At 44.1% G+C, this 15952-nt stretch overlaps 1 protein-coding gene across 3 annotated transcripts in view; it reads right to left on the minus strand.

The window, feature by feature from the left end:
- The window catches only part of BRCA2 (BRCA2 DNA repair associated), a 114140-nt gene that overhangs the window by 51770 nt on the left and 46418 nt on the right, over positions 1-15952 (minus strand). For all 3 annotated transcript variants that reach the window (XM_077298246.1, XM_077298249.1, XM_077298248.1), the window contains exon 10: positions 8112-12806. In XM_077298246.1, the coding sequence (XP_077154361.1) occupies positions 8112-12806 (4695 nt within the window). The remainder of the gene's footprint in view (positions 1-8111; positions 12807-15952) is intronic.

The following is a 15952-nucleotide window of genomic DNA, read 5'->3' on the forward strand; positions in this document are numbered from 1 at the left end:
TTGTTTTTTTTTTAGCAGAGTTTTGAAAAAAATTTTACCACTTAGATAAAACGTAACCTAGACATGTTTGGTGTCTATGAACTCGAAATGACCTGGAGAATCATAACAGCAGGTCAGTTTTAGTATTTAGTAAACCTAGCAAAAAAGCCAAACAAAAAACAAGTGTGGGATTGCACTTTTTTTGCAATTTCACCGCACTTGGAATTTTTTTCCCGTTTTCTTGTACACGACATGCTAAAACCAATGATGTCGTTCAAAAGTGCAACTTGTCCCGCAAAAAACAAGCCCTCACATGGCCATATTGACGGAAAAATAAAAAAAAGTTATGGCTCTGGGAATGAGGGGAGCGAAAAACGAGAACGCAAAAATGGAAAAGGGCAAGGTCTTGAAAGGGTTAAAAACTTTTGCCTTGTCAAAAATACCAGGTCATCAGAGTTTGAATGCTTTGAGGGTGTCATGAAATGGGCCCAGGCCTTTGACAGTGTAACCTGGTGTGTGATTCCCTCGCCTCACCTCCTTGGTTGGACAAGAAAGCTTGCCCCCATCCCCTAGCGTTATCCAAGTTTGAATTTTTTCAACATCTTTTATACAATGGCCTTCTGATATAGCACCATTTTAGTAGACCTCTCCGCCTCTGCTGAGGCAGTGTTGCACAGCTTTCAGCTGATGTGGACAACAAGCTCTGAGATAACACATCAGAGATGGAGGATGAGGAGGAGGGGGTGCAAGAACTGCTGTAGGAGGTGGAGGAAACCCTGATAAAAGTAGGGCCAGCAATCCTCAGCGTCGGTAGCACATGTACTGTGCCAGGGTGGGACTCTGCCCCAGCCTCCACAATATTCACCCAGGATGACATGATGAAATGTAGTGTCCCTGGCCACAAGTGCTTGTCCACGTGTCGGTCGTTAATTTGACAATCCCAATAAGTGCGTTGGTAAGGACACGGGTAATGTTTCCGGACACGTTCTGATACAAGTTTAGGACGCCACACAGGAAGAAATAGTAACGGCTGGGGACAGAGTACCAAGGGACGTCTGACGCCATAGGTTGGTGGAAATCCTCCATGACTACAAGTCTAAACAGTGACATTTCTATGGCAAGCAGCCCGAAAATATGTCCATTTAAAGGGAACCTAACAGCAGTTTTGGCTGATATAAGATACAGCCACTGCGTTTCAGAGTTTATCTACAACATTCTATAATGCTGTAGATAAGCCCACGGTCCAACCTAAAAGATAAGAAAAATAAGTTTTATTATACTCACCCGGGGGAACGATCCGGTCCGATGGGTGTCGCAGGTCCGGTGCTTCCCATCTTTTTGTGATGCCGCCCTCCTGCTGCTTCATCGCTCCTGCGCAAGCGTACTTATCTGCCCTGTTGAGGGCAGACCAAAGTACTGCAGTGCGCAGGCGCTGGGAAAGGTCAGAGGCCCAGCGCGTGCGCACTGCAGTACTTTACTCCGAGGGCAGAAAAGTACACATGCGCAGGAGGAAATCTTATATCAGCCAAAACAGCTGACAGGTTTGCTTTAAGCCTGTGGGTAGGTGGCTGGGAACTTTATTTTTCCTTTCAAGGTCTAGGGTAAGGACAGCTGAATGCTGGATTTGGAAGCACCTGATGATTGTGCCTCAGAATGTGGAAGGACAGGTGCAGGGCGGGCAGCATCTGTGCCAGGGTCATGGACAGGGGTTTGGCAATCACCTAGCACAGGGTAAGAGGCAGTAGTGTAACCCGTAGGCACCAATTGTGGACCCAGGTGTTCGGCCCACTGAGCCGGGTGCTTAGATGACATGTGCCTGATCATGCTGGTGGTGGCTAGGCTCTTAGTGGTCAGGCCCCTGCTGATCTTGGCATGCCACAGGTTGCAAGTGACCAATTTTTTTGTCTCAGAACTCTTTTTAATAAAGTCCCAGACTAGGGAACACGCAAGTCTTTGACAGAAATTCATGAGTGTCGGTGCTCTGCAGAACAGTTGCCCACCTTCTCCCTCAGGTCACCCCACTGCCACCTCCTGCCTGTTTCGGTTCTGCTGATCCCTCCTACTCAGCGCTGCTGTCCTCATCCCGCATGCCAGCTTTCCAGGTCAGGTCAGTGACATCATCCACCACCTCATATTCCACCGCCACACCCTGGTCCTCCTGACTTGGTAACTTAACAATAACAAGACTTATCAGCAACTGTGTCTCATCTACCTCCTTAGACAAAATTTGCCGTTCCCCATCGCCATCTTCTTGTGACAGTGGCAGCTCTAAGTTTTGTGCATCACTAAAAAGCATGCCCTCCTGTCCATCTTGAAACATGCAGGGTGAGAAGCCACAATCAAGAAACGATAATGTAAAGAGCTAATCGGAGTGTCCAAGTGTGGGATAACTGGTCTCCTTGGGCTTGACATGGTAGGAGGAAGGAGGATCAGGGTGAGGATTAAGTGATCCACACTCTTTGGTGGGGAGACTGGACCAAGTGGAAGACTGGTGCTGGCATGCCTGTTGGAAGCAATATCCATACCTCCCAACTTTCGAGAAAGGGAAAGAGGGACAAAGTCAGCGGCAAATTTTAGGCCACACCTCTGACCACACATATTTCACAACTAGTCACGCCCCAACCACACCCATTTAGCACTTCTTATCACAATGTTTCGTAAACAATAATTATGAACAAAAAAAAATATGGCCACACATGACCCTCCATGCTGTATAATGGCCACACATGACGCTCTATGCTGTATAATGGCCACACATGACGCTCCATGCTGTATAATGGCCACACATGACGCTCCATGCTGTATAATGGCCACACATGACGCTCCATGCTGTATAATGGCCCCAAATGATGCTGCGTACAGTGTACTGGCCCCACGTGATGCTCCATACAGTATAATGGGCCCAGATGATGCTGCATACTGTATAATGGCCACACATGATGCTCCATACTGTATAATGGCCACATGATGCTCCATACTGTATAATGGCCACACATGACACTCCATACTGTATAATGGCCATTGGCCACATTATGCTCCATACTGTATAATAGCCCCACATGATGCTTCATACTGTATAATGGCCACACATGATGCTGCGTACTGTATAATGGCCACACATGATGCTCCTTACTGTATAATGGCTCCACATGATGCTCCATACTGTATAATGGCTCCACATGATGCTCCATACTGTATAATGGCCACACAGTGCCCCATACTGTATAATGGCCACACAATGCTCCATACTGTATAATGGCCACATTATGCTCCATACTGTATAATGGCCCCAAATGATGCTGCGTACAGTGTACTGGCCCCACGTGATGCTCCATACAGTATAATGGGCCCACATGATGCTCCATACTGTATAATGGCTCCACATGATGCTCCATACTGTATATTGGCCACACAGTGCTCCATACTGTATAATGGCCACACAGTGCTCCATACTGTATAATGGCCACACATGATGCTCCATACTGTATAATGGCCACACATGATGCTCCATACTGTATAATGGCCATTGGCCACATTATGCTCCATGCTGTATAATAGCCCCACATGATGCTTCGTTCTGTATAATGGCCACACATGATGCTGCGTACTGTATAATGGCCACACATTATGCTCCATACTGTATAATGGCCACACATAATGCTCCTTACTGTATAATGGCTCCACATGATGCTCCATACTGTATAATGGCCACACACAGTTTTCCATACTGTATTATGATCCCACAAGATGCTTAATACTGCATAATGACCCTCCCTCCTGTATGCATGGCTCATATTCCCCCCTGTATGCATGGCTCATATTTCCCCCTCCTGTATGCATGGCTCATATTTCCCCCTCCTGTATGCATGGCTCATATTTCCCCCTCTTGTATGCGTGGCTCATATTCCCCCCCTCCTGTATGCATGGCTCATATTCCCCCCCGTATGCATGACTCATATTTCCCCCCTGTATGCATGGCTCATCTCTCCACCCCACCCTACCCCCCGCTCCCATCTTGAATGGCGCGGCTCACCGTCCTCCTTGATCCCCCCTACCCTGTCCCCCCGTTTCTCATACTTACCGGTTCCTCACCGCGCGGCCACGCCGTCATCCCTCTCGCTCTGTCCCGACTTCCGGCGCAGCACCTTCTTCCTGCATGAGCGGTCATGTGATACCGCTCATTAAGGTCATGAATATGCGCATATTCATGACCTTAATATTGAGCGGTACAACGTGACCGCTCATTCAGGAGCGCTGCAGAAGCCGAGACCAGGCATCGCTGGAGCAGGGTGAGTATCGTCTTCAAGGAGGGTGGGTGGGAGGCGGGTGGGAGGCGGCCGGGAGGTGACCCAGCTTTTATATAAAAAAAAACAAAAAAAACACAACAACAACAACAACAACCACCCTTGCTCAGGTGCCGCCCCCTGCATTGTCCCCGCCCTAGGCACATGATATGGCCCTGCCGGGTGATGTACACACCTCCCAACCAGTGCGGGACAACTAATGTCCCGCCCGGGATCGCGGGGCTGACTGTCAAGATTGGGACAGTCCCGCTGGTTCCGGGATGGTTGGGAGGTATGAATATCTGCTATCCAACTGAACACTTGTTCACACTGGTGTGGCTTCAGAAGTGGTGTCCTATGCCACCCTGCACAGTGGGCCAGGAAGCATGTGTCATGGATGGGCATGTTGCTTGTGCTCCAGCTACAGTCGCACCTGCCCCACGTCCTTAGCATCTGTGTGCACCATCAGCAGTTCCCCTTCCCTTAATGCACGCCTTGCACATTTTGTAATTGCTAGTTCTTTGGAAACCAAGTTTCCTTGATTCATTGAAACCAATTTTTAATTAAAAAAAAATGTGGCCACCTGTAGCAGACAAAGGTTGAAAGGAACGAAAAGTCAAAGGCCTTCTCCTATTGAAAGGACATTTAGGCTTGGACTGAGATCAGAGAGTTACTTTTCCCCCCCGGTAGCATCCGAAATTATCTGGTCCAGTCTGCAACCAAAAGAGCCTAGAATCCTGAAAGACCAAGTTAGTGAGAGACTTTTTAGAGTTTGTGTCTGCATTCCTCGCCTTCAACCATAGGATGCGGCGTATAGTAATGATGTTGCAGTTTTCTCTGGCAGAACAACCGGCCGCATCCAAAGAGGCAGCTAGAAGATATTTGCCAGAGTGAACAATCTGATCTGCCAACTCTGCCATCTCGTCCGGAGGAGCTGCCGCTAAGATGCCCTGGCGTAGCATTTTGGCCCAGGCCGAGATGGACTTAGCCACCCAGGTAGAAGTTAAGCTGGGGCAGAGGGAGGCACCAGACGCTTCAAAAGGCAAATTTAGCCAAAGACTCAATCTTCCTGTCTGTGGCGTTAAGAGACGCACCATCCGGTAGAGACAGACCTGTTTTGGAGGACAGGCGAGAAACTGGCGGGTCCATCTTAGGGGATTCTGCCCATTTGCTGACAAGATCTGGGCTAAAGGATGTCTAGCGGCTTCCTTCCAAGGAAGCGCTTTTCGGGATGTTCCCAATGTTTAGCCAAAGTCGCTTCAAACTCTTTGTGATCAAGAAAGGTTCGGGAAGGATGTTTTACCCGCTTGAAGGAAACAGAGTGCTCCTGAGCTGGAGTCTCATCCTCTTTTAGTTTAAGCGTTTGGGTAATAGACAAAATTAGGCTACCTACCATGTCCTGCATCTTTGAATCCTGGTCCGAATCAGATTCAGATTCGGACTGGGAACCCAAAGGCCACCTCCGAGGAGGAGGCATGGAGAGAGGGGGCATCCTGGATGATGAAGAGGGGCCTGGTGAACTGGATGAAGAGCTAGAAAGAGCCCACTTCCTAGACCTTTTACCCGATCTGCCCCTGCGAAGGTCGTGGTCCGGTGTGTGCGAATGACCCTGAGAGGCGTTCAGAGCACTGGTGGCAGCAGATAGATGTGGAAGACGTTCCAGGACCTGGACCAGAGACTGGGATACTTTAGTCAGGTCAGAGACCAACTGTGACATGGCAACAGCCCACTCCGGGGGAGGGGTGTGCTCACATCCCTGGCATTAGGATGCTCCTGTGGGGCAGACATGGTGGAAGGACTGCAGGACGGGCAGAAAGGGGACAGCTGACCTGAAGACCACATTATTTTGCAGCGGGCACAGGCGTAGTGAATTACATTGGGCTTAGAGGGGGGACAAGAAGCCCCTGAAGAGTTAGGCATTGGTCGAGCCTGAGAGATACTGCTGAGGGGAGGCGAGGGAAGGGACAGGCAGAGCCTACCAGATGCCAGAGATGGATCAGCAGATGACTGATGGATAGCTGTGTCTCCCTTGCCGGATGAGATGTAGTAGAGCCGAGTCTCAGGCAGAATGCACAAACTGCCTGGTTGGGAGCTCTAAGATGGCCACAGAAAAGCAGGAACAGCAGCACGTTGTGAAGTGGTGGGCGTGGCTAACGTTTCGGCCGGTGAAAACGAAAGGAGAGCTCCGATTAGCTGAAATGCCAGGGGGGCGTGGCCAGCCCTGAGGATCTGCAGGCCGGCTAAACTGAAGGTTTATTGGATGATGAGTCGGGGAGGCGTGGCCCGGCCAGAGCAGTGATGGGAAAGGTGGCCTGATCAGAGCACAGACTCTCTGACCCAGGGATTACTGCCATAATCGCATAATGAGCGCCAGAAAAGCGCACCAAGGGGAAAATGGCCGCATCCTGTTTAAAGGTGTCTGGTCTCTGTTAAAGGGATCCTGCCTGCGCTGCCAGGGAAGAAGGGGAAAAAGGCGCCCTGTCCCTGTTAAGGGACAGGAAAGAGAAGGGTCCTCACTGCGCCGCTAACAGGAAGGAAACATACATACCTGGCAGGTGGGTCCACGATTCCTTTTCACAGATGTGGATCATATCAGGAGCCCTCGGGTGCGAGAGGGTCACTGGCATTGGGGATCCTCCTTCCCGCACTGTCTCCGGACGGTACAGAAGACGGCATCAACCCCATAGAAGAAGGGAAGAAGCCACTGCTGGTGACCACCGTCTTCCTCTCAGCCCTCTCCGAGGAGAGGGGTGAGGAAGGGAAAAGGCAATCACCCTGAAACACCCGTATGGGTGACAGGGGATAAAGTCCTGCCTTGCGGGAAAACAGGATGAGAAATTACACCCTGTTACCCTAGAAAGATGAATCTGAAAAACAAAGGGGAAAAGATTAATAAACACAAACAGGGAATCTGCAAAGGAAAAAACTGCGGATCTGGGATCAGATCCAGGTCCACCTCCTACAGCCGCTAAGCTTAAACTGAGGTAATTTGTGCCTGTCAGTGGGTGTATACTGCTGGGGAGGAGTTAATTTCCTTTTTTGCCTAGTTCAGCCTCCTAGCGACAGCAGCATACACCCATGGTTACCTGTGTCCCCCAATGAAGCAATAAAGAAAACGCAATTATGACGTTTTCTTTCTTTTTAAATTAACTTTATAGTAATTCAATTTACATAAACAGTTAATTAATTTTACATTTTGATAGATTGGACTTCTAGCTGCAGCAATATCAAATATGCTTTTTTGTATTTCTTTAATTTTCAAAAAAAGGGATGATTTGAATTCTCATATTTTTGTAATTTTTTTCCCTTTTGAGGAGTTGATCCTGCAATGGTCTCTTCTTGTTCTATATACCATAATTCCCAAGGATTGCCGCATATAGCTAAAATCAAAATCTCTTATCAAGTCTGGGTATCCTATGTCAGGAAGGGGTAAAATGTTTCCATGTATAAATAATGTTGTCCTGTTCATTCAGATGTGCCAGGTAAAGCACGTTAAATGGGCTGTAATTTTGGACTTAATTTCAAAATAGAATAATTACAAAAAGCATCTCTCGCAGTGGAGAGCCTTACTAACACTAAGAAATTAGTGACAGAAAACCCCTCTAATATTTTTTGCCTTTAAAAAACCTTAAAAAAAAAATCAATTACTGTAGAGCTCTCATTCCTTGGCTATACCCAAACTGTAAACGAAATCCACATATCCGAAAACATTGGAAAGTTTGACTGAATACAAAACACAAGCCTAGTCCATTAATAAAAAGCACCCAGTATTTTAGACAAGCTGTAAACTTGCAAGCATAAAAATAAATCAAGTAAATATTAAAAGTATAAAACCTACAAAACACATACCCCGTTGCACGCCATCATTGGAGCGTAACCTTTTTCCATTTCTAACATTTGGCAGCTTGTCTGAACATAGAGGTAAACCATCTGTCAGATCTTCATCATCCATGAATGCTTTTGCACTTTCTGCTGCTTCGATCTCAAAATCATTTTCAGGAGTGTGAGATGACGTAATGTACATATTAGTCGTCTCAGCACCATAGAGAGGAGTTGAGTGTTTCACAAATCTCGGCAGTGGACGTCTATCGATTGAGAAGTCGGAAGACGTAGCTGGAGTATTTTTACTCCCTCCGTTGCCTTCAGCAGTGTTCTTTTGGAAGTGGTCAGGTTTGGTGACAAAGTCTTTTAAATGATTGCTCAGTAATGGATTAAGTGTTTTCATTCTTCTATGCTCCTTATTTTCATGAGGAAAATCTAAGGTTTTATTAGTATTAAATTCTTCAAAAAAGCCTTTCACTTTCTGCAGTGCTTCTTCGGAAATACACACTTGCCTCCCACTAGCAGAACTAAATCCAACAGAACTTTTTGCAGGCACTATAGGGGAATATTTTATTTCTGCCGTTTCAGGCACTATATTATTGTCTCTTACTGATTCTCTTTCTGCAGCTGCTGATTTAGGTTTAAGGTGGATATCAACAGCAGTATCATGCTGTGATAAGCAGCCATTATCTACTTCAGAAAATATTTCTCGTGCTCTCTTTAATGACTCCTCTGACACAGTTACGGATTTACCACCAGCTGTGCTGAAACATGGCATCTTGGGTAGAGAACCTTCTTCTGTCACTGGCTCTATGGTGTCACTTCTGTCCTTTCCTTCAGAAAAAATGATGTTGCACGTTTTCCCTGTCATAGACGATTTTTTATTGGTTTGACAAAAGTCAACTGCAGAGACGCCTCCAGGTTTTTCGTATTGGTTTCTTTTCATTGTTGCAGTACTTTGTGAACTTCTTGCAACATCTAGTGGATTATTAGTATCAACAAAAAGTAGTTTTGCCTTTTGGAGAGAATCGTTAGAGACTGTCACAGTTTTTCCACTTGCTGTGTTGAAAGCGATGGGTGGGAGGGCCACAACTGTGGAATTTACTTGCATCATAGGACTTTGCAGGATATCAAAATTTCTACTGGTTATTACAGCACCAGTTAGGACACTTCCATGGAGTGACTGATTATCTACCGGTTCATCACTTGGGAGTGACCGATGTTCTGCCACACCATCACTTGGGAGTGACCAATGTTCTGCCACACCATCACTTGGGAGTGACCGATGTTCTGCCACACCATCACTTGGGAGTGACCAATGTTCTGCCACACCATCACTTGGGAGTGACCGATGTTCTGCCACACCATCACTTGGGAGTGACCGATGTTCTTCCACACCATCACTTGGGAGTGACTGATTTTCTTCCACACCATCACTTAAGTCAGCAAACATTTCTCTAGCTTTTTGTAAAGCTTTACTTGACAAATGAACTTGATTGCCACTTGCTGTACTAAAAAATGGCATCTTTCTGCAGGAGGTCTCTTGGAGAAGAGAACACATGCTTCTATCCAAACCTCTGCCTAAGACATTTCCAAAAGCATCCTTACTACATTGATTCAGATATGGTTTTAGATTCTTAACTTCTGCTGCATGGGATGGAAGCTTTTGGGTGTCTACATTTTTAGCCAGAGTTTTTTTGGGCTTTAATGCAAGTCCTGTTACATTATCATCAATTTCTGCAAACATCTGTCTTGCTTTCTGGAGGGAACTTGGAGACACTGCTACAGTTTTTCCTCTCCCTGTACTAAAACCTAATGGAGGCAAGCTGGGTTTGGTATTTTTTCTTTCAGTTTGGTTGATTATATTACCAAGTTTGTCCTGATCAGACAAAATGCTGCCATCTATATCAGTAAACATTCCTTGAGCTTTCTTCATCAAGTCCTCAGACAGCTGAATGGATTTCCTACTAGTGGTGCTAAAAGATATATTGGGGTTTTCACCTTCATGCACAGTCTTATTAGACGTTCCTCTATTGGAGACATTATCTACAGTTGTTATATCTGCCGATACTGCAGAACTCTGTTGGGCTGTAATATGATGGACCAAAGGTATAATTTCTCTGGCCTGTGTTACACCAGGTTTCATTCTGTGATGCAGAGCATCTGAGACATCACAAATCTTGTAGACTTTTGACTTACTCAAATTGGATAGATTTCTTTGTCCCACATCTGAATCTGGTTCTGGTACTTCAATATCTGCAAATATTTCTTGAGCTTTATGTATAAATTTATGGGAGACATTTATCATTTTACCATTTGCAGTACTAAAACCTTGTTGGGGAAAGCGAAGAGTGGATTCCTTTACTAGAATAGATTTGTTCTGTAAGCCAAGAAAATTATCAGGATTCACTGCAGAATCCGTCGAGACATTTCCAGTTTGTTGCTCTGCTACCTGAATATCATCTACTTCTGAGAATGTTTTACGAACCAGTTTTAGATTATCCTCAGAAAAATGAACACGTTTACCACTTGCAGTGCCAAAAGAAGACGATATCGATCTTGCATTATTTTGCTTCAGACACAATTCCTTATTCACCTCTTTTACCAAATGCAATATCTTCTTTGGTTTCGGGGAAGGACCAATAGAAAAAATTGTGGGTGCTTTACTTTCCTTACTGAAAACCACTGGTGGCTTATCATACTTTGGCGCAAGTGTTTCCTTTCCTGCAAAGATGGTACTAGCCTGATTGACATTGGTTTCAAATAAGAAATTTGAGGGTTCATGTACTGCGCAAGTCTTGCGGTGATCCTCAGATTGGTCAGTAACCAATATATCATTAAACATAGTCCTTGCTTTATGTAAGGAAGCCTTGTTAACATTAATCAGTTTTCCTTTTCCAGTAGCAAACCCAACTAGCATTGTAGGCAATTGTGGAAATGAAGCATAGTTTTGATTGCCTTTCGATGCATTGTCACAATTGAGCACACACCCGGCTTCTGGTTGTGAATTGGGTACACTGTTTTCATCAGCCTTACACTCATTTTCTTGCTTATCTGAAAAACAATTCTCTTTGGTCTGTGCATGGGATGGTACTATGGTAGACTGTATAATATCTGGTGCCATATTAACAGACTGTACAGCAGGACTATTATCAGTAATGGGAAAAATTGGGGGATTAGATACTTTGTTTACCCTATTTTTTTCTTTCTGCTTTTCTTCCAAATCACTAAACAACTCAATCGCTTTGATTAAATCCTCATCAGTAATGTTACCAGATTTACCACTTGCCAGTTCACCCAAAGGGCCATCCCTATGTTTTAACAATGAGTCTTGTCTAGATGTGTTATCTGCCATGTCACAAGGATTTGTGTTGGCATCACTTTTACTTTCAGATTCTGAAGTTATGATGACAGCTTTGCTCTTCGCATTTCCTTCTCCGGTAGAAAAGCTATCATTGAAGTCCACATCTGTCCAGACATCTGATGTATTAAGCTTCTGAGAATCACTAAAGCTTTTTGCATTTTGCAGGTTTTGATTATCTAGTCCAAGTAGATTTATTTTCTTAACCTGGGTAAAATCAAACTGACTTCCCGCATTCTCTAAAATAGAAGAAAGTTCACTGATTTCAGCTTTTTGGCTTTCCGTAAAGAGGTCATGTAAATGAGAGACTACTTCATAGGATAAACCTTGCAAGCTCCTCGTGCTCATGTTTGTAGGAGTAGCATTCGCTATCCATACTGGATTTTCCTTCAGGCTCTCACTGCCTTTTACCGGACAATCTAAAGTGGGCTTTTTGCATAGATTTGCATGCGTGCATGTTTTGTTTTCCTCTTCTGATATCTCGTCCAAGTTCCTAGTGGAATTAGCTTCGATATTCCTAGTCATTTCATCCTGTTCAGATTTTATGTTAGAGGATGTATTCATTTTGTGTCTTTTGCTTTGGTTTAGAAAGATTTCTTGTTGAATATCCTGGAATAACATACTTCCTTTGGCAATTTCACCATCTGTGACTATGATTTCCTTATGTGACGCTGTCTGGAATCCCTTGTGTGTCAGAGTAGCATCAGATTTAGCCATCAAAATTAAAGCGTTTTTGTCTTCGATTACCAATTTAGTAGGACTTAAAATGGGCAGTGTGTCATTTTCCTTGAACAGAAGTTCGCCTTTTCTAAGGTTTTCCTCTGAAATGTGAATTTTATTATTAGACGCAGTTTTAAAGCCTTCGAAACGTTGCATATTTGTGCTTACAAGTAAATCACTGCAGGTTTTGTTAATGATTTCAGACTCTACTTTTGCAGGGAGTGGATTAGTACAAATAGCCTCACAGTTGCTTCTTGTGACAAAAGGATTCTCTTGTGAATAATGATCTCCATCTTCTTGACCACCCGTCACAAAGCTCAGAACATTGACTTTGGTCCTGCTGTGATCCATCATCGCCTCAGAGAGATGCAATACCCCATCTTCCACCTGATAGGTGCTCTCCGATTCTGCCCTTTGAAGCTCTGTTTCATCACCTTTCCTCAAGGACATACATTTTCTATTTAAGTTCGATTTTACCACTGAGGTACATATTGGATTTGTCTGCAACTTATTTATGAATGTCTCTTCTATTTCTTGGATATCTATGCTGTTTTCTTTGAAGTCATCATGATCTTCGTTTATAACTGGCATTACTTCTGATGGGTTATTTGCCGATGCAGAATTTTTTAAAGCCAATGATCCTAAAGAGAAAAATAATACAAGGTCATATTACTTATATGATATATAAAAATAAGATTACACTTCATAAAACTAAAGCTTTTTTATATATTCAGATGTAAGTGTAACAGTAATGTGCTAGTAAACTATATAAAATATTCGACAGGAGATATAAAATGATAGATCAGTGGCGGTCTGGATGATGATGACCATTAAAATGGGTGATTCTTGTTCCTCATTATATGCGAGCATACCAGCCATGATAATGGGAAAAAAAAGTAGTGGCTTGCTACTATATTATAGTATTTTTAAAGGATGTGGACACATTTGGAGGCAATATATATATATATATATATATATATATATGTATGTGTGTGTTGTGTGGTGTGTGGTGTGTGGTGTGTGGTGTGTGGTGTGTGGTGTGTGTGTGTGTGTGTGTGTGTGTGTGTGTGTGTGTGTGTGTGTGTGTGTGTGTGTGTATGTATGTATGTATGTATGTATATATATATATATATATATATATATATATATATATATATATATATATATATATATATATATATATATATATATATATATATATATATATATATATATATATATATATATATATTAATATTAGAGCTTGAAACTCTTTATCTGTCGTTTTCTGGGCTCTACTAAGCCAACTTATGATCACATGAAAGTGGAGCGCCACTTTAATTTGTTTGTAGTCATAAATCCAAACATAGGAGCTCAGAAAAAGGCTGATTATGCTAGCATCACACACCTACAGTTCTCTCCACTAAATGCTGCATCGGGGCTCCTATTGTAATTTCTGAAAAACAGTATTCTTTCGGAAACCGCCACAGAGTCTGAACGGAGCCATTCACTATTATGAGGCTGAAGGAATCGTTTTGATTAAGGTTGTCTGATCTTCGTTCTAGCAGCATTTTTCTTTATACAAACGTGCAAAAAAAGTACAGAAACTTGTCAGAGTTTCCAGTTTTTCGGGGATTACAATAAAAACCCGACGCAGTAGTCAGCGAATAGCACCGTACATATGTGAACCTAATCATAAAGAGAAACTCTAGCCAGAATTATCCAACTGATGTAAAGAAAAATTGTGTCTATTTTCATCTTTTATATATACATTATTTTAACCCCTTAATTACAGCCAATACGTCTTTTAACTGACCTGAGATATAAGAGAATAGTATCCCCATACAGGTGACAATCCGGCTGCTGTCAGCTGTACACTAGCTGACAACTTGCTGCATCAGCCACGATCAGTGTTTGCACCGTCCATATGTTTAACCCCTTAGATGCTGTTGTCAATAGTGACTACATCATTATAAATGGTTAACAGAGTGTGGGGGCTTCCTCTTTATCCCAATTGGTGCCCTCAGATCATGAGTGTGTGGTCCTGATGTTTGCGATGGCAATTCATGACCAAATAGTGGCCTTAGAGTCTGACGGCTGTTGTAACCTGTTCAGAAGTTAGGGGCATTTATGTGGTAAACATACACTTTTTCATTTCTGTCATGCCACTTTGCATTATTTCCTGAAAATCACCTGAAGGGTTAATAAACTACCTGAAAACAGTTTTCAATGTGTCAGGGGGTGCTGTTTTTAAAATGGTATCACGTTTGGGGGTTTCCCAATATATGAGACCCCTAAAGTCACTTCAAACCTGGATAGTCCCCTAAAAAAATAAATGTTGTAAATTTCCTTGAAAAAATGAAAAATTGCTGCTACATTTTTAAACCTCCTAAAATGCTAACAAAATAAATAGGGATTTTTGTGTACTCACCTTTTCTCCGAGCCATTCATTGGGGGACACAGACCGTGGGTGTATGCTGCTGCCACTAGGAGGCTGACACTAAGTGATACAAAGAAAGTTAGCCCCTCCCCTGCAGTATACACCCTCCTGCTGGCTCTCAGCTAACCAGTTCGGTGCAAAAGCAGTAGGAGATCAATAATAACATATGAGCGTATAGCATGTCATATTATATATGAGAGTATAGCATGTCAGATTATAAAAACAAGCATAAGCTAATAACAGGGTGGGAACGATGTTCCCCAATGAATGGCTCGGAGAAAAGGATTTTACGGTGAGTACACAAAAATCCCTATTTCTCCTTCGCCTCATTGGGGGACACAGACCGTGGGACGTCCCAAAGCAGTCCCTGGGTGGGGACAACATCAGATCAGGCCCCGTGTAACCGCTACTTACAAGTGCGCCACCGCAGCCTGCAGAGTCCGCCTGCCCAGACTCAGATCTGTGGAAGTGTGGGAATTATAGTGGATGAATCCGTAAGCTTGCAAGCGTGCCTTGCCTTGCCTGGTGCCTAGAACCCTCGATAGACAGGGAGATAGGCTGACAGCTAGCACGGAAGGACTCCTGGATGGTGAAACAAATTCACCATGTTATCATGGCCGATGAAACGGCTAAACCCTTCCTGAAAACGTCAGGAAGCCCAAATAAAGCGTCCAACTGTCGGAAGGATGTCGTCCTCGAGACGTACCTACTCAGAGCACTTACTTCGTCCGGAATATGGGGAACTCATTCCATTTTGTGGATTGGTGCCAAAAGAGATGAGGGAACAACTATGCCCTCATAACAGTGGTAATAAATTACCACCTTGGTAACAAGGGATGGGGATGGCCTGAGGACAACCTTGCCTTGAAGGTAATAAGGGAAAAAAGTCTGAAAGAGCAGAGCAGCTAGCTCCAAAAACTCGTCAGAGTGAGGATATCGCAGAGAAAAAAGGGCGACTTTCCCTGATAATAAAGTCTGCCAGTATGAAAAGGAGTCTACTGTAAGGCACCTAGGACCATTAAGGTCCCAATGATCTAACAGTATGCGATAGGGAAGAACTACGCGTGAAAACTTCCTTTGAGAAAGTCCCTACTTGCAGTTTTGCTGCGATAAAGTGGGAAGATACTAACTCCGCAAACAAAAAATGACGTGGTCAGTGCGGATCTCTGAGGATCACTGGGGCCCCTTTCTGCTTCCGAAAGGCTTTCGGAAGTAGTGGAAGGGGAGTTATAGAAACTGGTACCACAGCAGAACCAGAGCATGGAGTGCGATGGCTCTTGGATCTCGAGGCCGAACCACGAACACGAGTACATTGGCATTCAGTCTGGACGTCATTCGACCTACAACTGGAGAGCTCCAGTGAAGGCA

Source organism: Ranitomeya variabilis, chromosome 3, assembly GCF_051348905.1.
Source record: "Ranitomeya variabilis isolate aRanVar5 chromosome 3, aRanVar5.hap1, whole genome shotgun sequence".
Lineage (NCBI taxonomy): Eukaryota > Metazoa > Chordata > Amphibia > Anura > Dendrobatidae > Ranitomeya > Ranitomeya variabilis.